Below are 21113 nucleotides of genomic sequence, written 5' to 3'. Positions count from 1 at the left end.
GAAAAATGACCTAGAGGAGGAGCATGATGAACTGGAAGTTCAAGCTTAAAGAGAATATGACATTGGTGTGGCGAAGGTGGAAAGAGAAGTGTATTGAAGAAGCTAATACAACAAGGAGATATTTGTACTACTTTAAAAATCTTTCGTCTTCCTTTAATTTTTGGATCGGATCATTGCTTAGGCCTGCTCTTTTTAGTATAGACTTGGACTTTGCCCTTTTATGTTTTGCTATTGAATAATGAATAAAATGATCCGGCAATGAACCTAAAATTTCAGCTAAAAAATAAATAAATTATGCCTGCCTGTATGTTTGAGAAATAGATCACCCTTTTCATTTTCCACTTTTTAGCGTCACATTGTGCGGGTTTTCTCTCTTTTGTCGCCCACCCTCGATCCCGCATACCCTACATATTCTTTACTTCTCCCCTCCCAACTCATTCTTCCTCCATTTCACTCCATTCACTAAATATCTTCATCAACAAAAATCTAATGCTCAGAAAATGCAATGTCCCAGCAACTCCTTTCGCTATAATACGACGCAATGCGAGTGTAATCCTAGCTACTTGTTCAACTTCACCAGTCGAAGTTGTTACTTGTTCAATGAATGGGGTCCTGTTGAGAGTGATTCCGGGGTGGATTATCGCTCCTTACCATTCCCTGGGAGTGGTACCCTTTTCGACTTTGATTCAATTAGGAGGTTGACTCAATCACAAGCTGTTTTTCTTGAAGCTACACTTATAATGCTACTCTCTTGGCTTTGTTTCTGTTTTCTTCTCCGTTGTGCTCCGCTTGGTAATGGACGATCCATTTGGTTCAAGATCCGTTGGTGGATTAGTCGCCTTGATATCTGCTTTGCCTCCCGTCACTGGCTTGTATGATTTCTTTCTTATTTTCGTTTCTAGGATGAAATTGTATGTTGTTTCTGTTTTAATCTTACTTCTTCTTGCATAATTGATGAATTTGTTGGAGATTATTTAAGCTACTGCAAATTACCTCCTCTGCCCCAATTTGTTTAAACTGAAAGTCTATGTTGCTCGAACTCTCCAATAATGTTGCCGCACCTGTGTCAGATCCTACAAAATGAAACTAGTTTTGGAGTAACATAGCTGAAAGTTACAACAACAACATACCCAGTATATTCCCACAAAGTTGGGTCTGGGAAGGGTAGAGTATACGCAGTCCGTATCTCTACCTTCGAGGTGAGGTAGAGAGGCTGTTTCGGATAGACCATAACTGAAAGTTAATCGGACTATTTTACAGAGCTAGTTGGACATAGATTTGAATGTGAAGTTCTGATTTTGCTAACTGAATTTAGTCAATTTACTATAAGTTGCGAAAGTTTTATGGAATGTTTGACTTTTGGGAAGCTATGTGTGACACACAACCAGTTTTGGAAAAGAAGTATGATATATTTTGGGTCGGAAAATTTTTGAGTATGTGCAGTCTGGTTTGGTTTATGTTAAGTGGATTTTAAGATTCAAAGAAGAGTGAGACAAGAATAGGTCGATATGAAGAGCCTTCTTCGTTTATTATAATTTTATTCCTTGCTTGTTGGACTTATAAAACATGACACATAACTCTTATTTTTTAAAATATTTTAATGACAGAGGACCTTGATTCAGATTTAAGACTAAGCACGAAGATATTTGCTTGTTGAATGAACTTAACTTCCAGTTCTGGTGCCATAAAAGCTAACTTCTTGTTGCTATAATAATGAATTTCCTTTTTTTTTTTTTGTGAAACTGGTAAAGGTAGCTTTAATAAAGATTCTTAGCTTTCCTGTATTATTTTTCCTGCATTATTTTGCTTTTTCAATGTGATCTCCCAATTGGTGGTTCTCAGAAATTTGTCAAAGTAAACGAAGTCTGGAGGTGAATCGTTGTTTGAGTTACTATCAGGTACCCTGTATGTTGGTTTTATTCAGTATGACACAACATGATTTCCATTATAGTTATAGTTGAAAGAATTATATTGGATGTTTTGCTTCTGTTCCTTGGAGCTGAAAGGATAATTGGGAATATGATAAATGGAGAAAGTGCAAGATGGCACATGCCAAAGTTATCCTTAATCAAAGAAGAATGTGACTCATCCAACCCCTCCTTTTAGGCACCCTGTAGCCTAAGTAAGATATTTTCACGTCCAACACTAAAAGAGACCTTAAAAATAATAGTGAATTAAGATCAGATTGCCTTCATATCCGTTGCAAAAGCTTGAAAGAGGACAAAACAAAAAGAGACAGAAAAAAATGATAAATCACTTGCTATACGTGCCTCTAAAGTATGATATCAACATCAACAACAACAACAACATGAGATAATAAAAGGGAGGTGGGGACAATGGCGAAGGGAAAGAATCTACATTTTAAAAAGCATCTTCTTAAGGTTGGTTTTCTTCAATAAAGTCCTGCTTACTTATCAAACAGAACTGTAAGTAAAGATGAAGAAGGATAAGTATGATCAGAGTCTATCTTATATTCATTTTTTCATTCAAATTATTGCCATTCCCCATTTTAGGCTTACAATAATTGATATTTACCGGGCAAATGCTACTTGGTGCTTTCTCAAGGCGATATATTGAAGTTATTTTGTAAAGGATTTTGTTGAGGCTCAACACTTTTGAGATTAATGATGGAATTAATATTGTCGAGCTGAAGTAGAAGTAGTACCCCCAGTTAATATCCGGGGGTAGTAACCAGAGTTGTCGAAAATTTCCTTTAGCCATTTATTTTGAGAATTACCTCTCTCATTCTCTAAAGCCACTTGATTGAGTGGTTGAATGTCAGTTGCATTCTCCTGGGATGCTCTTTTCTAGTATCCGAAGTAAATAAAGGCATTAACAGTGGAAAGGTCACATTAATCTACCATCTGATTCTATCTTTTTGTTGAAATCTCTTTTCTCTTTTTGGAGAAAGGTTAAAGAGATGTTTCCTTTAAATCTAAGGTTAGTTCGTAGGATGAATCTTGGTTTCCAGTCTTGTTTTGCTATTTGTAAGGAGCTCATACTTCAACATGCTATGCCACATTCAACTAGGATCTATTATCTCATTGTGAAGCTAGTAAATTTCGGTTTCCAAAATTGTGTCTCCACTAAGAATTTCCATATCTTTTGCATTTTGCGGCCTTAATGTATGCATCATCTTAAATATGCCGCTGTATCCTTTGTTATCACAATTCGTCCTTTAAGTATGCACCAGCTTTGGTTTACAACCTATCCTTTGTTGTTATCGTAGTCTCCCACCTAAGATGTGCGTTATGACTGTATTATTAATACTAGGTACTTCAAGAATATATGTTTCATCTCTATATCTTCTTTCTACAGCATCTACAATTCGTTTTTTCCATGTAAAACGGATGTCCAACAACTCTATTTTTCCCACTACTTTTCATATTCAACTCACTAACTTCATCAGCTGTCTCGATTACCGTCATATTCTCACTTGAAAACGACATTTGGTTTTACAAATCATGGAGAAAGTTTACACCTCTGTCAAAATTGACGAAGGTCCTTTTAGTCAAAGTTACTTTGTTTTGGCATTTAAGCATTCTCTTGATTGTGAACCCAAGTTTTTAACATTTTTAGGTTGATATAACTGACCACAACTAGATATTTGAGCAATCCTTTAAAGACAAGTCTTTAGCACAATCCTCTATTTGGCCTTTGAAATGCATGCATCTGGATAAAAAGGAGTTGGAGATGTTGTATGGAGAAAATAGATAGATGAGTGTATATTGTTACAGTGTTACAGAGCCCTTGATTTTTACTATTTAAATCTACACATTCATAACATGAAATGTTTATAACTTTGCGATAGATAGGGTGCAATCGTAATATGATGCATGCATAAGGAGCACATCTTACTGAACAAAGGAGCATATAAATAAAAAAATAGTGCACAAAATTTGTATTGGATTATATAGTTCGCTGCTAAGTCATGTACCTTTTGATGTACCATCTTGGTATTCTTTAAATAAAATCCTTATTTAAAAAAACTAGTGCACATAATCAGGCAAAATAAAACAGAGGATGAGGTGCAAATTGAAAAATTGTGCATACATTAAGGCAAAATAGCATATAAATTAAAAATAACATTTCTCAACTGATTATGGGAAATATTTTGTTTATTAGGATTAGACTAAATAAGTAAGGGTGGCAACGGACTGGAACCAGTAACGTCAGATCGGTTTAACCGAAACTGGTACCATTACAGCCTAACCATAGTTTTATACCGGAACTGGTACTACCGGAATCGGAATATCAGATCTTTTGGCTAGTCCGCACCGGTCCATTGGTTACCGATGTGGAACCTGATCGGACCGGACCGGCATCGAATCTATACCGGAAAAGACGATCGGTGTTCATGTTTTTTTTTGTTTAATTTAAATTATATATATTAACTTATATAATATTTGAACCAAGTATGACAAATATGGTCTATACTTCAATCACGTTTTTTTGTTTTTAATTTAAATTATATATATTAACTTATATAATTTATATAACTTATATTTTATTAATATAATATGTTAATACAACATTTTTTTATCAACTTTTTTTTAATAAATTTAAGTTTAATATATCTTAAGTTAATAAATATAACATGTTTTAATATATCTTAAACTTAAAAAATATATCTTAAGTTTAAGTTAATATAACACTTTTAATAAATTTAAGAAGTTATATTTATATAATTTTAAGCTATAAAGTTAAAAATTTTCCTAACTTCATAAAGTTAGAAGTATTAAACTTTTTTTTCCCCATAACTTCAAAGTTTCAAATATAAACTTTGTAATTTCAGCTAAGATAATTGCATCAAATAAAAGACAAATTTTAAAATAAAATTAAGGCGAATAGCCATTATATTTATTCAGATTTCGTACATTGTACATTTATTACAAATATTACAAATATTAAAGGAAAATCTAATCTACGCAGCCACCTTCTAGGAAGGTATCTGTTTGAATTAGATCTCTATTCTAAAATCTTATTAATATCTATAATGTTCATAATATTCTAGGTGTAACTTTTTTATTTCTTTGGCGGATAAATTTTCTAGAATGGGTCTTTTTCCTTGTTCCTCCATTGCTTCCATTCCATCATCACTATTTTCCTAAAAAATTTCATCTATTTCGCCTTCAATTTGGGGCGGTAATTTTGGGAGCCCAAAATTTCTTCATTCAGCATTGATCCAATCTCTAAATAATACCGAAATCTCCAAACTATCCTTTGCTAACGAATATTGATGATCTCCAATTATAAATCTTCCTGTACTAAAAGCTTGCTCCGAAGCAACTGAAGAAGCTTGAGTTGATAGCACATCTCGAACCACCCTTGAAAGGTTTGGAAATTGTCTGATACGAGTCTTCCACCATGATAAAAGTTGTTTTTGTCCAGTTTCATCTCTAATACTTTCCCGATCCTGAGAAAGATACGAATCAAAATCATTACTCCTACAACATTAAAGACCAAGAAGTTCACCCATTTAGCCATCTAAACCATCATATGTACATCTAGAATTAGGAGGTTCAATCGACGCAATATTTTGTTCCATAACTTGATACAAGTTATATAAACTCCTAGCTCTAGGTACTATGTTAGCATAACAAGTTTCAACTGATGGCTTTTCACGAGGTTCAATTTCTAAATTGTTGTAGAATTTTTGAACCAACATCATTACACCAAGTTCTTTGTAAAATGGGTTGAGTAAAGTAGCCGTCAAATAAATTTGTGGAATAGAAAAATAATATTTTTTAAATTTATCAACCATAGCGTCAATTGCCTCTTTGTAAGGGCATATTTTTTTATATTCAGCAAGTACTCTACAAATAGCAGTAATAGTTAATAAAACATAAGAAATAGTTGGAGTATATTGAGTAGATACTGTGTTCGTAGCTTGATAAAAAGTTTTCAAAAATTTACAAAGTTCTTCTACTTCAGTCCAATCATCTTCATCCAGCTTTAATTCAACATTCGAATTATAAGCATTATAAACTAATTGTATAGGTTTACGATATATAAGAGCAACTTCAAACATTTGATACAAAGAATTTTATCTAGTAGGAACTTCTTTTGGAACTTTTCTATATGGAAGGTCACATTCTCTACATTGATATTTAAAATTATCCATTACACCTTTTTTTTTTATTTTTAAAATTATAACTACAAGCAATTCGAATTTTACAACAACCATTTCCAAACAACTTAACACCATCATATACTATCAAATTTAAAATGTTCAGTACATCTAACATGAAAATGATCTTCATCCATAGGACATAGTCTAGTTTTTAACTCTTCAACAACTTTCAAATTATTAGAAGCATTATCTAATGTGCATGCCATAGGTTTATCAACAATTCTAAAATATTTCAAGCTATCCGTTATTGTATTAGCTATAAAGATACTGGTTTTAGTCTCGTCAACATATTTATAAGCAATAATTTTTTTTTGCATGTTCCAATGGTGATCAATCCAATGAGCCGTGAGAGTAAAATAATCATTAGCGAGAACACTACGACCCATATCAGAAGTAATAGATATTTTACCATCAAATTTATCAAATAAGCAATGAAGATAATGACAATGTTCAGCTTGAAATTTAAAAATATCATTTTTAATTGTATTTCGTGAAAAACCTTTAAAAGGGGATTACATACTCATTGAATATAATGAATAAAATCGGGATGCGAAGAAAAACTAAAAGACAAACCCATAACAACAATCATTTTCGCTAGTTCTTCTCTATCTACATCTTCACGATATGTCGATGATGAACTTGGGCTAGCCGGGTTAAACACGTCTAAACGCGTTTGAACCATATTACCTCCTACAGATTCTTGCGTAAATGGTGTACCATTTTTTTTTGCCTTAGACTCATTTTCTAGATGAATAAATTCTTTATTACATCTCCTCAAATGCGTAGTTAGCAACCCAGTCCCGCCATTCTTTCCACCGGTCAAATGTTTAAAAACTCTCTTGCATTTATTGCGAGTAGCAGTACTTTTTACCTTATCATGCTCCATAAATTTCCAAACTAAAGACCTTTTAGGACGTTCGGTACCTTTGGCCCTAGTAAATTCCGGTTAAGGGGGAAGTTCTTCACCATCTTCCGATAATTCCGTAACCGGACTAGTAGGGGTAGGGGTATCACCTAACTCTTGTTCTTCTATATCATCTTCATCTTTTTCTAGTAAGTCTTTCTTAAAATTATCATAACGCCTACTTAGGGTCTTGTGGTCTAATTCCATACCGATACCAACATCGAAACCATTAGGCTGTGATAAAGAAGTTTCACTAAATCTAGGCGGTAATGAACTAGTAGTAGCCTTATTTTTTTTATTTCTACGAAAAATCTTACCAAAGATTGGTTTTTTACCACTACTATTTTTTATGGAATCTATAATTAAATTTAAATAAAATTAAAATATTAAACAAACAATATAAACATTATAAATAAAAAAATTAGTTGCCGTTTGGCCATGAAAACTAAAATTTTTCGGAGTTGGAGTTGGAGTTGAAATTGGAGTTGGAGTTGTGTTTGGCCATGTCTTTTTTGAATTTTTTTTTTGACTTTTGAAAAAACTTTTTTAAATATGATTTTATGCCCTAACTTTTACAAACTATCAAAATCACCCAACTAAAATTTACCTACTAATGGAAAAAGAATACAATTAACCACTATTATAAAAATAATTACATATACATGGTCATATTTAATGAATTTCAATTATGACATATATAATATTTACATTAATAGCCGTTTTCTCATATTTGAAAATTTTAAATATGGATGTTATATTAACAGATCACTGCTTTCTGTTTTTTAGGTAACAAATATTATCTTTCAAACAAATTTATATTTTAAGGAATTTATTTAATTTATTTCCTTCATTTTTTGTTCCTAAAAAATAAGAAATGATGAGTTGTTATTAAATTTTAGGGTGCTACTAATTTATTTCTTTAATTTTCTTATACATGAAAGATTTTACTGTGTGTGAATAAATTATTTCTATGTAAAACATTCTTTGCATATTTATGATATATTATATCGTATACCGTAAATATATAAATATGCTTAGTATGTTTCTTTATACTTTGTATTTTTATATATGTGTGTATATAGTATATACATGGTATAAACTTCATATATAACATACTTTGTATATTTATATTATAAATAAATATGCTTAGTATGTTTCTTAATACTTTGTATATTTATATATGTGTGTATATGGTATATAAATGGTATAAACTTTATATATAACATACTTTGTATATTTCTATTATAAATATAATATTTTATATATTTATGGGTATAAATATAATACTTTATATATTTATGGGTATAAATATAATAGTTTATATATATGAGTATAAATATAAATTAGCAGTAAAATAATGTCTTAAATAATGGAAAAAATTAAAGAAGGGATAAAAATAATGATGAGAGAGAAAAAGAGATATATATTAATTAGGATAGCATTAAGTTTGAAATTATAATTATCTTATTTTTTAAAACAGCTATATACGTAATATTGAAAAAGTAATATTATAAGGAAAGTTTTATGTAAAAATTTAAAAGATTGAGTTATATGTAATAATAATAAAAGTTGGAATTGGAGTTGGAAAATTGTGAAAACAAAAAAAACCTGTTTTTTCCCTTTTCAGAAAAATTTTCCGGAATTATTTTCCGAATTTTCATGGCCAAACACCACAATTTCCAACTCCAGAAAATTTTTTCTGAAAAAATGGAAAAATTTCCATGGCCAAACGGGCCCTTAATGTAAGTAAACAAATGCAGATACTAAAAAATAAAAATATAGATATTAACGTAAATTATAAAGAGATTAAAGTTGGAACGAATATATCGAAGTCTGCGTAAAAGCAGGCGTATACCAAATATCGGAATTAAAAGATGATAATTAAAGCTTGTAATGTCTTCAAAAAATCTTCAACTCCAACAAATACAATAACTATAATTATTTAGATAGAGTATGAGAATATTAAGAGGGAGTATGAAAAATTGAGAATATTTGTGAGGAAAAAGAATAAATATAAAAGGGTACTTACAGTGGAAATTTTAAGGGGGTAGTGGGGTAATTGGGGGGGGGGGGGGCACCCAACGGCTAAATTCCAAAGGTCAAAAGAGCCGTTGCTGCCAAATGACTCAAAAAATTTAAAAAAAATAAAAAAATTACACCGGTCAAAAACTGTTCGGCCGTTGCCGGACCGAAACTGGTCAACCGGCGCTGGAATCGATCAACCGGAACTGGAATACTGGATTTTTTGGTTGGTCTGCACCGGTACCGTATTCCGAACCATTGGGTACTGGTATACCAGTTAAAATCGGTATCGTTGTGTTACCGGTACCGGAACCGGAGTACCCGGACGTGAACGGAAAATTCTGGTTCCGGTTGCCACCCTTATAAATTAGCGCATTTCTTTGACTCACTTTATCCTGGTATGAGAGACTGGTACTATGATTGGATGAAAGATCATAATTGACTTTCAAGGTCCAAGACGTATAGAGTATAAACCTTTCGTCTTCAAAATCAAATCACATGCATTTATTACGAATATCTCCTTTCTTTCTTTCTCTCCCTTATATTTTCAGCTATCTGCACTTCTTAAACCATTCATTTGTAGTGGTTTAACAATGACAGAAAAAGAGCACCCGGTGAATGAAACAGACAAAAAAATCTAAGAAAAGAAAACATAAAGATATTGTCGAGTACAGGCAATGTCAACATGTTACTTTATAATGAACTCCCGACGAAGAGAAAGTTGAGTGTGAAGCCTCTTGCTTTTTCAAAAGTGTGGACTGATGAAGATATTTTGATACTCAGAGGTATGATTAAATTCAAGGAAGTGGAGAGCGGAAATGGTTCTAGAACCCTCCACGAAGTGGAATTGCTTCAATTATGTGAAAATTTGGATGGTTGTAACTTCGGAACAGCCTAACTCATTGGGAACCTAACAACTGGAACAACAGAATCTACTAGTACATAGGCAGGAGTAGAAGTAGAACATCCAGAAAATGTGCAGTCGAAACAGCAGAACATTCCAGGAAATGGTAGCTGGAACAACAGAATCTACTCGTAAAGGAGAAGCAGAACATTCCAGAAAATAGCGGCCGAAACAGCAGAGCATTCCAGAAAATGGGCCGGCGAAACAACAGAACATTCCAGAACATGGGCAGGGGAGACATCATAATATTCCAGAAATTGAACAACAACATAAAATTATCCCGAAATCCTAACTGGATGTACAAACTTGGGTACTTTGTTCAAGCGAATATCGAAAGATATAGAAGTAGTTATAAATTCTAAGGTGTGTTGTGGGGAAATCAAAGCAAATTGGTATAAGAGTACTTGATCTTTCCCTAGAAAGAATGGGATTAGGCCTAAAGTTAGGGATATCGATGCAGGAGAAGCAAATTCGCTAACAAAGTGCGCTGGGCAGGTTAATCTTTTGCAATGAAAAAATAGACTGGGCAGCTGTTTACCATATACTTCTACATATCAACAAAGCCAAACAAGTGTGTAAAGCCTAACTGAGTAACCATAAAATACTGGCTCAAAGAATTAAGTAGAGTTGTTCTAGTTTATTTGTGTGTTCAGTTAGGCACAACAATACGTGATTCACAACATGATTTATACAACCACAATAGAGGACGCATGATTGCTCATGGCTAGAAGGATGAGCCAACTAACTATGCAACCATTGATTTTGGTTCATAAGATGCAAAAGATGTTTTAATAATTCAAGTTTCTCTTTTTGTCGGCCCAAAGGTAAGTGTTCCACTGCATGCTCTAGATTTATTAGAAAAATGCCGATTTGACAAAGGGAGGTAAGAAATCACACATTAGAGGATGGTTGACATTAGAAACTATAAAATCAACATATTAATAATAGAAAAGAATGATACTCAGTGCGTATAGGAACACAGAAAAGCACACATTCATTTGAAGATTGAGCTGGCTACTTAAATGCCTCAAAGATGATTTCTAGCTCCAGGTGAAATGTCAGCATATAATAATTACTTGCTATGTACAGACCGTAGGTTTTCTTTGAGAACTCTAGTTATTCAAAGTAGCAATGCTGCGGGACTGACCAGTTAAGGCCAAGAGCACATTGCCGGCGGAAGAGATGAGATGACCGATGCACACCTAAGGTAGACCGACTGGCCCATCCAATAAGTATGGATACGAGTTTTTAACTGCAACAACATAAATGAACTGGATAACAACAAATCCTTGACACCTGGCACGCTACCATGTCCAAAATGGCAACATCCAGATGCAGGTCCAAGTAACATAGGATTATCAAGCAAATATCAGCTACATATTCCATTCTAGAAGTATTCCCAAAGACTCTCCGACAGGAAATAGTATTTTGTCACAGTTAGGAACTTTCACTGAATAAAGCACAATAAAACCAGCAACAGTGAGAGTCTATAGCTTGGTGGTGCGGGGTGACCACCACGGCTCCTCTCTTTTAGAGAATCCATACACCCCTTAACAGACATTCAAGGGCGTAATAAGATATAGAACTGATAGTAGCCTGTGTTGAGAAAATTCAGATTATATTCCTACCTAATGAAAAGCTATTAAGCTTTAAGCATAAGGGAACAATCTTTAGATACTTTCAATGCTATTGATCAGATCCATATGATTTACTAAATAGTCTAAATAATTTGCTCCGCATATGAGAACAGGGAAAGGGAATTTTAGCCTAAGACTAGACTGCCCAAACCATTTAATGGAAGTGTAGTTACAGTGTTGAAAATCAAAGACCTGTATTTCATTGATAATGTACTGGGGAAGCAAAGAATCTTTCAGCACATTGCTCTTTCAAGAAGATTCAATGTCTGCACAAGATTCTTAATTTCTCTAGAACAATGAACTAAAAAGCAAGAAATCCATCAACAAAAGAAGACTTCAAAACGACATTATACTTATTAATCTGAATATCGTGGGACACATAATCAGGTAGAATTGTTACCTTAATGAAACCATTATGAGCATTTAAAAGTAGTTGTGCATGCTCTATGTCATAGTACCAGTCATTCATACCAGGATAAAGTGAGTCAAAAAGTTAAAAAATTTCTTTAGTCCTTACATTGTCCTCTGTATGTATGAGATTTCCGTTTTATTTTTTTCCACCTTTTCTCTTTAGCATCACATTGTTCTGACTTTTGGGTCTTCCTCTCTTTTCTCATCCCACTCTACCCTACATATTCCTTACTTCTCCCCTCCTATCTTCTCCCTCCTCTTCACTTCACAAAAATCTTCAATAACAAATATCTAAGTGCGAAGAAAATGCAGTGTTCCAGCAACTCCTTCCGCTACAATGTGACACAATGCAAGTGTAACCCTGTCTACTTGTTCAATTTCACCACTCGAAGTTGTTACTTGTTCATTTAATGGGGTCCTGTGGAGAGTGATTTCGGGGTTAATTATCACTCCTTGTCATTCCCATCAATTAGGAGGCTAGCTATTTTTCTTGAAGCTACCCTTATTATCCTACTTTCGTGGCTTTGTTTTTGCTTTCGTCTCCTTTGTGCTCCTATTGGTAATGGACGAATTTGGTTCAAGATCCGTTGGTGGATTAGTCACCTTGATATATGCTTTGCCTCCCGTCATTGGCTTGTATGATTTCTTTGTTATTTTCATTTTGTACGATGAAATTGTATGTTGTTGCTGGTAATCTTACCTTTTATTGCATGATTAATTGATTTGTGAAGCATAATTTAGGCTTTTGATAATTACTCCCTCTGCCCCAATTTCTTTGTACTTTTTTATAGAGCTAGTTGGACATAGATTTGAAAGTAAAGTCTTGATTTTGCTAACTGAATTTACTACTTCCTCTATCCATAGTCGTTCACTTTTCTCTTTACACGCCCCTCAAGAAATCATAAATCCCTCTAAAAAACTTTCTACTTTACAAATAACTTATTTTCCCTTTTAAAAATAATTAAATTGTAAGCAAAAAATGGGAAAAATGTCATTAATTCTATCTTGATTGTGTAAATGGACAAGTAATTTGAGACAACTATTTATAGTAAGGTGGACAACTAATCTGGGATTGAGGGAGTATAAGTTGCAAAAAGTTATGGAATGTTTTGACTATTGGGAAGCCATATGTGACAACCGGTTTTGCAAAAGAAGTAACATATAGTTATTAAGATTCAAAAGAAGATGGAGACAAAAGTAGGTCGATAAGAATAGCTCTCTTCGTTTATTATAATTTTATACATGCGACATGACTCTGTTGTCAGCATTAATTGAAGAAAAACATTTTAATGGCAAATAAGACCTTGATTTAGATTTAAGACTTAAGCATGAAGCAGGATATTTGCTGAAGCAGGATATTTGCTTGTTGAATAAACTCACCTCCCACTGGTGCTATAAAAGCTAACTTCTTGTTGCTTTTATAGTTATTCTTAGTTGTCTTATATTATATTTTGTAGTACTCTTTTTACAATGTGATTCGAAATATTTCCACCATTCTTAACACTATCATCCACCTTATTAGTAACATTTTCACCAAGATAAGAAGATGTGCTTATCCACCACCGATTCCCAATCAACTCCACCACCGACCACTTTGCCTTTTCTCTTCTTTAGTGAGATATATGTACATTGCCCATTTCATTTTACTTGCTATTTTTAATGGTTGCATTTGTTTAGGGATTGGTTCAGTTGAACAGAGATCATATATAAATTCGACGAATAATTCCGACCATCCTGTCAGAATAGAATTTTCGATCATCCCCTCGGAATAAATTTTATAGATCCGGTGAATAATTCCTGCCATCCTGTTGTTCTCTTCTCTATCTCTTGTGCTATAAGGACCAGATGTGATTGGTTAAGCGTCCACCGGCAACCAACTCTGTACTCTTTCTTCTTCTCTATGCTCTCTGTCCTTTGCTTTATAGCCCCTTTCTGGTACTTCAAGTTAGGTACATCTTCTACGGCGGCTCGCAATGTCTATTTTTCGGTGAACAATGCATTTTTCGACAATCAAGTTTAGGGACGATATAAACAGTAGATAAAGGGGACGACAACAATTTCGGCGACCAATTTCTACATCAAATTGTTGGAATTTGATTAACCGATTCAAGAAAATGAAAAATTTCGGCGACCAATTTCTACATCAAATTGTTGGAATTTGATTAACCGATTCAAGACAACGTTCTCTCTTCATCTTCTCCCCAATTCAGGTGCACTCATTTCATCTGTTCTAGTTTATTTGGTCTAGGTTTCCTATCTATTGGAGGCGTATACATCTTGTCTCGTTCAATATCTGTATTTTCAGTCCTTTCTCTCTTGGTTTCTTGTCTGATTATCTTGACGGTTCTTGTGAGATTAGTGATTATCATTTTTTTGTTATTTAGTAGGAGTTAGGTGAGACTAGCATATCTATTTACTGGGGTCCGTGTTGTTATTTTCTGCGGTTGTTGGTGTTACTTTCTAAAGCCAACCAGAGTTCTTTCGGGTAGTATAGTTCTTGTTATTGATTGTTGTTTATATAAACTTGCATTATAGTACATTGGTTTTGTTGCTTTTGGTATACACGGTCGATTGATTCTTGATTCTTTTTAGCCTTACCTATTTGTTCTTTAGCCTTACTTATTTGTTCTTTAGCCTTACCTACTTGCTCGCCTTATTTTTCTTCTCTTTATTGAGTAGTGGCCGTATGGATCGATGGTAGACTAGGTTCATGTCATAGGTCGAAGTTGGGGTTGGGGCTGGACTAGGGTTTGGAGCGGGGCGAGGTCTGGTTGTGGTGATGGGTTAGGGTCAGTCTAGGATCTAGTATGAGTTTGGGGGCAAGGAGTAGTAGGGTTAAGTGGGATAAAAGAGCTTCCAGGTTAAGGGTTGGTCTTGGAATATAGGGACTCTTCAAGGTAAGCCCACAACGCTCGTAAAGATTCTTAGGAAGAGTAGGATTAGTATAACTTGTGTTCACGAAACCAAATAGGTAGGCTCTAAGGTGAAGGATGTGGACGAGTATAAGTTGTGGTTCTCGAGTAGCGTGAGACATAAGAATGGGGTAGATATCTTAGTAGCTGAAGATCTAAGGGGGCAGGTGGTGGAAGTTACAGGGTTTAATGATAGGTTGATGTTGATTAAGTTGGTCATTGGAGGATCTACGTTGAACGTTATTAGTGCCTATGCTCCGCAAGCAGGGTTGGATGAGGAGAAGAGCTATTGGGAGGTTTTGGAAGAGGTGGTGAGAGGCGTTCCAAGCACTTCGAAGCTTTTTATTGGAGGGGATTTCAATGAGCATATTGGGTATTTATCAGGAGGTTATAATAATGTGCATGGAGGTTTCGTGTTTCGGGGAGTAGAATGAAGGAGGAGCTTCACTTTTGGATTTTGCTAGGGCTTCTAGGTTGTGGGTGGTGAATTCAAGCTTCCCGAGGGAGGAGCACCTTATTACCTTTAGTAGTTCGGTGGCCAAGGCCCAAATAGACTTTTTGCTACTGTAAAGTCATACCTAGCGAGAATCTTTCGACCCAATATATATGCTGTTGGTGATGGACTTAGTAATCAAAAAGGGCATAAAGGAAAGGGGTATGGAGGATCGACCCAGGATTAGGTGGGGTAGTTTGACTTTGGCCTGAAAATAGAGGAGAAGTTGACGACTATGAGGGCTTGGGAAAGTAAAGGGGATGTTGATAGCATGTGGGAGACGATTGTTGGTTGCATTTGAAAGACCACTATAGAGGTGTTGGGTGTCTCGAAAGGTCGATCTGGCAAGCACCGCGGGCGGGTGGGGGGGGGGGGGGGACTGGTGGTGGGACAAAGAAGTTAAAAAGGAAGGTGGAGACTAAGAAAGTGACCTATGCTAAGTTGGTTATAAGCAAGGATGATGAGGAGAAGCAGATAAATAGGGAGGAGTATAAGTTAGTTAGGAGAGAGGCTAAATTAGATGTTACGATGGCTAAGACAACAATTTTCAAGAGCTTGTATGTGGCTTTAGAGGAGAAAGGTGGGGATAAGAAGTTGTATAGGCTTGCTAAGGCTAGGGAGCAGAAGGCTCGTGACCTTGACCAAGTGAAGTGCATCAAGAGGGAGGATGACAAAGTGTTGGTTGAAGATGCCCTCATTAGGAAGAGGTGGCGGTCTTATTTCCATAGGCTTATGAATGATGAGGGGGATAAAGGTTCATGCTGAGGACTTAGGGAGGTGTCATGATTAGGGTTATTGTAGGCATATTAAGTTTGAGGAGGTTAAGAGAGCTATTCATAGTATGGTTAGGGGTGGGGCGATTGGGCTAGATGAGATTCCGGTAGATTTTTGGAAGAGCACTGGCGGGGTTGGTTTGGAGTGGCTGATGAGGTTGTTTAACATCATTTTTAGGGCAGCGAATATGTTCAAAGCTTGGAGATGGAGTACGATGATTTCATTATATAATAACAAGAGGGACATTTAGAGGTGCAACAACAATAGAGGTATTAAGTTGTTGAGTCATACTAATGAAGGTTTGTGGAAGGGGAATAAAGTTGAGGCCGAGGAGGATTGTGACTATTTTTGAAATCAGTTTGGTTTCATGTCCGGTCGCTCGACTACTACTGAGGCCATTCACCTCGTGAGGTGATTAGTGGAGCAGTTAAGGGAGAGGAAGGACTTGCACATGGTGTAATTGATTTCGAGAAGGCATATGGCAAAGTCCCTAGGGAGATTTTGTGGAGATGCTTGGAGGCTAGAGGCATGCCCGTGGCGTACGCAAGGTCAATTTAAGACATGTACCACGGCGCGAAGACTCGTGTGAGGATGGGAGAAGGGGATTTAGAGGACTTTCCTGTTTTGAAAGGGTTGCACCAGGGATCGACTCTTAGCCTGTTTTTATTTTCCTTGGTGATGAATGTTTTGACGCGACGTATTTACGGGGAGGTGCCTTGGTGTATGTTATTTGCTGACGATGTTGTTCTGATTGACGAGACACGGGGAGGAGTTAGTGATAAGTTGGAAGTTTGGAGACAAGACCCTTGAGTCCAAAGGTTTTAGGTTTAGTAGGACCAAGACAGAGTACTTGAAATGTAAGGTTAGTGATTTATCGAATGAGGATGACGTGGTAGTGAAACTGTATTCTCAGGCCATTCAGAAGATGGTGAGGTTCAAGTATCTTGGGTTTATGATTCAGGGGAACAACGAGATTAGTGAGGATGTCACTGTATTGGTGCAGGGTGGTTGAAATGAAGCCTTACTTTGGGGGTCTTATGTGATAAGAAGGTGCCTCCTAAGCTTAAAGATAATTTTACGGAGTGGCAGTCCAATCGGCTATGTTGTATGAAGCGGAGTGTTGGCCAGTTAAGAATTCCCACATCCAAAAGTTGAAGGTGGCGGAGATAAGAATGTTGCGATGGATGTGTGGACTTATCAGGAGTGATAGGGCTAGAAATGAGATTATTCGAGAGAAAGTCGGAGTGGCTTCGGTGGAGGACAAGATGCAAGAAGCGAGGTTGCGATAGTTCGGGCATGTGATGAGGAGGGGCACAGGTGCCCTAGTTCAGAGGTATGAGAGGCTGACTATGGATAGTTTAAGGTGGGGTAGAGATAGGTCGAGAAATATTTAAGGGAGGTGATTAGACATGATATGAAACAATTACAACTTACAAAGGACATGACTTTTGACAGGAAAGTGTAGAGGACACAGACTAGGGTAGAGGGTTAGTGGATATGAGTTCGTCCGTAATAGTATGTACGAGTGCTTTTGTTTGTATCTACGTCCCTAGATGCTTGTTCGTGGTGTTTTGGTGATGTCTTTGATTTTGAATAAATAGTTTATAGTATTACCTTGTGGGTGTCTTGTTTTCTTTATTATCTAGCAGTGTGTGTCTCATTTTTGTGGTGTGCTTTTATGTTTGTGTTTGTTTGTTTGATTATACTGTTATTTGTCTTGAGCCGGGGGTCTTTAAGAAGCAATCTCTCTACTTTATCTGAGGTAATGGTATGGACTGCGTACACTTTATCCTCCCAGACCCTACTTTGTGGGAATACACTGGGTATGTTGTTTTTTCAATGTGACCTCCAAATTTGTGAAAGTAAGCAAAGTCTGGAGGTGAATCATTGATTTGTGTGACAATGAGCGACTTTGTATGTCAGTTTTGTTCAGTATGACAATGATTTTCTATAATAGTTAGTTAAAAGGATTACATTGATATGTTTTGTTTTTGTTCCATTGAACTGAAAGGGAAACAATAGCATAAGTAGAGGAAGTGCAAGAGGGCATATGCCAAAGTTATCCTTGGTCAAAGAAGAATGTGACTCATCCAACAACCTAATGGTGCTGTACCTGCCTCTAAAATATGACACAAAACATGCGTTAATAAAAGAGAGGTGGAGATGATGGAGAAGGGCTAGAATCTATATTTGAAAAAGCATTTCTTAATATTGGTTTTCTTCAATAAAGTCCTGGTTATAGGAGTGTGCAAAAACCGAACCGATAAATCGAACCGATAAAAATGTTATTGGTTTTTTGTTATGTTATTGGGTTAGCGGTTTTCTAATGGTTTTATAAATAAAATTTATTGAGTTATTGGTTCGGTTTGGTTTTTTCTTATTGGGTTGTTGGATAAACCGATAACCCAATAAGAATATAGTAAATTACTATTTTACACACACACACATATATATATATATGTATATTTCTCTTAATTTCTCCTAACTAACATTTAGTTCGAACTTGAGGATTCTAGTAAATTAAAACAAAACATGTAGGATTTTGATTGTAACTTAGATTCGGTTTCTTTTCATGTTAGTTACTATTTTTTCTATTTTATGAGTATTTTCTTATTGGTTAAACAAAAAATCGAACCATTAAGGACTAAAAACCTATAAACCGATACAAAATATCTTATTGGTTTAGTTATTGGTTTAGCATATTTAGAAATCGAAAACCGATAAACCAAATCGATAATACATAAAACCAAACCGAACCGACCGATGCACAATCCTACCTGGTTACTTATCAAAGAGAATTTTTTTTTAAAAATTGATGCAGAAAGATAAGTATGACAAGTCTTTCTTCTATTCTTTTGTTCATTCAAATTATTGCCATTCCTTATTTTTAGGCTTATGATAATTGATTTTTTGAGGTCTTCCGCACTTTTGAGACTAATGATAGAATTTTTAGTGTCAAGAGTTGACATAGTACCCACCAATTAATATCCGGGGGTAACTAAGGTTGTGGAAAATTTCTTTTAGCCATTTATTTTGAGAATTACCTCATCCATTCTCAAGCAAAATTTCTTTTAGCCATTTATTTTGAGAATTACCTCGTCTATTCTCTCAAGCACTTGATTGAGTGGTTGAATATCAGTTGCATTCTCCTGGGATGCTCTTTTCTAGTAACACCTATCAACAACAACAACAACATACCAGTGTATTCCCACACAGTGGAGTCTGGGGAGGGTAGAGTGTATGCAAACCATACCACTACCTCAAATGAAGTAGAGAGGCTATTTCCGATAAGACCTCTGGCTCAGAACAAAAAGCAGTAAAAAAGACGTAATGAAAACAAAAACAAGATGAAATAACACATCATTAGAGAAAGATAGAAACAAGACACCCACTGAGTAATACTATAAACTATCTATTTGTAAAAGAACTCCAAGACACGTGCATAACACTACAACTACTGGCACGACTACAACAAAACAACCCTATCCACCAACATGGACTCCCTCCAACCTATTAACCCTCTACCCTAATCTGCAACCTCCACATTTTCTTATCTAGGGTCATTTCCACAGTAAGTTGTAACTGCTTCATGCGATGTTTAATTACCTTCCTCGAATACTTGCCTGAAACCATCCATAACTAACCTCTCACACCTCCGAATTGAGGCATCCGTGCCTCTCTTCATCACATGCACAAACCATGCACAAATCATCTGAACCCTATTTCTCGTATCTTGTCTTCCACCGAATCCACTCCCACCTTCTCTCGAATAATTTCATTTCGAATCCTATCTTCCTTGGTAAGTTCACACATCCAACATCCTCATCTTCTCCATCTTCAGCTTTTGAATGTGGGAGTTCTTGAATGACCAACACTCCGCTCCATACAAACATGGTCGGTCGGACTACCACTCGGTAAAACTTGCCTTTAAGTTTAGAGAGCACCTTCTTATGACACAAGACTCTAGAGGCAAGCCTTTATTTCATCCACCCTGCACCAATACAGTGTGTGACATCCTCGTCAATCTCTCTATTTCCCTGGATCATAGACCCAAGATACTTGAAACTATCACTCTTTGGAATAGCCTAGGAATCCAGCTTCACTACCACGTTGTCCTCATGTGTCAAATTGCTGAACTTGCACTCCAAGTATTCCGTTTTAATCCTGCTCAACCTAAATCCTTTAGTCTTCGTGGTTTGTCTCCAAACCACCTCTAATTTATCATTAACTCCTCCCCGGTTCTCATCAATCAACAATACATCATCTGCAGATAACAAACACCAAGGCACCTCCCCTTGAATATGCCGCGTCAAAACATCCATCACTTAGGTAAATAAAAACGGACTAAGAGTTGATCCTTGGTGCAGCCCTGTCAAAACAGGAAAATGCTCTCCTCCCACTGTTCTCACCTATCAAAGTATAGAAAGGGCATTAACAGTGGAAAGGTCACGTTAATTTGCCGTTTCATTCCATCTTTTCCTTGAAGTTTTCTCTCTCTCTCTCTCTCTCTCTCTCTCTCTCTCTCTTTTTTGGAGAAAGGTTAAAGAGATATTTCCTTTAAATCTAAGGTTAGTTCTTTGGATGGTTCTTGGTTTCCAGTCTCGTTTTGCTATTGGTAAGGAGCTCATACGGCACATTGAACTAAGATCTATTATCTCACTGTGAATCCATTAGATTTCAGTTCCCAATCTTGTGTCTCCACTAAGAAGTTCCATGTTTTTTGCATTTGCATCCTAAATGTATGCATCATCTACACCCAAGGGTGTGGCCTAGTGGTTAGTGAAGTGGGTTGAGAACCACTAGGTTTTTGGAGGATCGAGTTGTACCCAAGACTCTATACTAACTCAATGATAACTAGCATCATAGCTCAGGGACTGGAGGTCACTTTGCACCAGCTCTGGATTCAGCTAACATTTCTGTCAA

The 21113-nt window shown here is 35.8% G+C and overlaps 1 protein-coding gene across 7 annotated transcripts in view; it reads left to right on the top strand.

The window, feature by feature from the left end:
* The first annotated feature begins 282 nt into the window (after positions 1-282).
* The window catches only part of LOC107850173, a 55488-nt gene continuing 34657 nt past the window's right edge, over positions 283-21113 (top strand). For 3 of the 7 annotated variants that reach the window (XR_007047960.1, XR_007047961.1, XM_047400423.1), the window contains exon 1: positions 283-872. Coding sequence is in view for 4 of the 7 variants with exons in the window: in XM_047400423.1 (XP_047256379.1) it covers positions 501-872 (372 nt within the window). In the remaining 3 variants the exon portion in view is untranslated. The remainder of the gene's footprint in view (positions 873-21113) is intronic. The other 4 variants (XR_007047959.1, XM_047400422.1, XM_047400421.1 and 1 more) reach the window with 4 other exon arrangements.

Source organism: Capsicum annuum, chromosome 12 (genome assembly GCF_002878395.1).
Source record: "Capsicum annuum cultivar UCD-10X-F1 chromosome 12, UCD10Xv1.1, whole genome shotgun sequence".
NCBI lineage: Eukaryota > Viridiplantae > Streptophyta > Magnoliopsida > Solanales > Solanaceae > Capsicum > Capsicum annuum.
The sequence above is the reverse complement of the archived record's forward strand: the minus strand, read 5'-3'. Positions and strand labels throughout refer to the sequence as shown.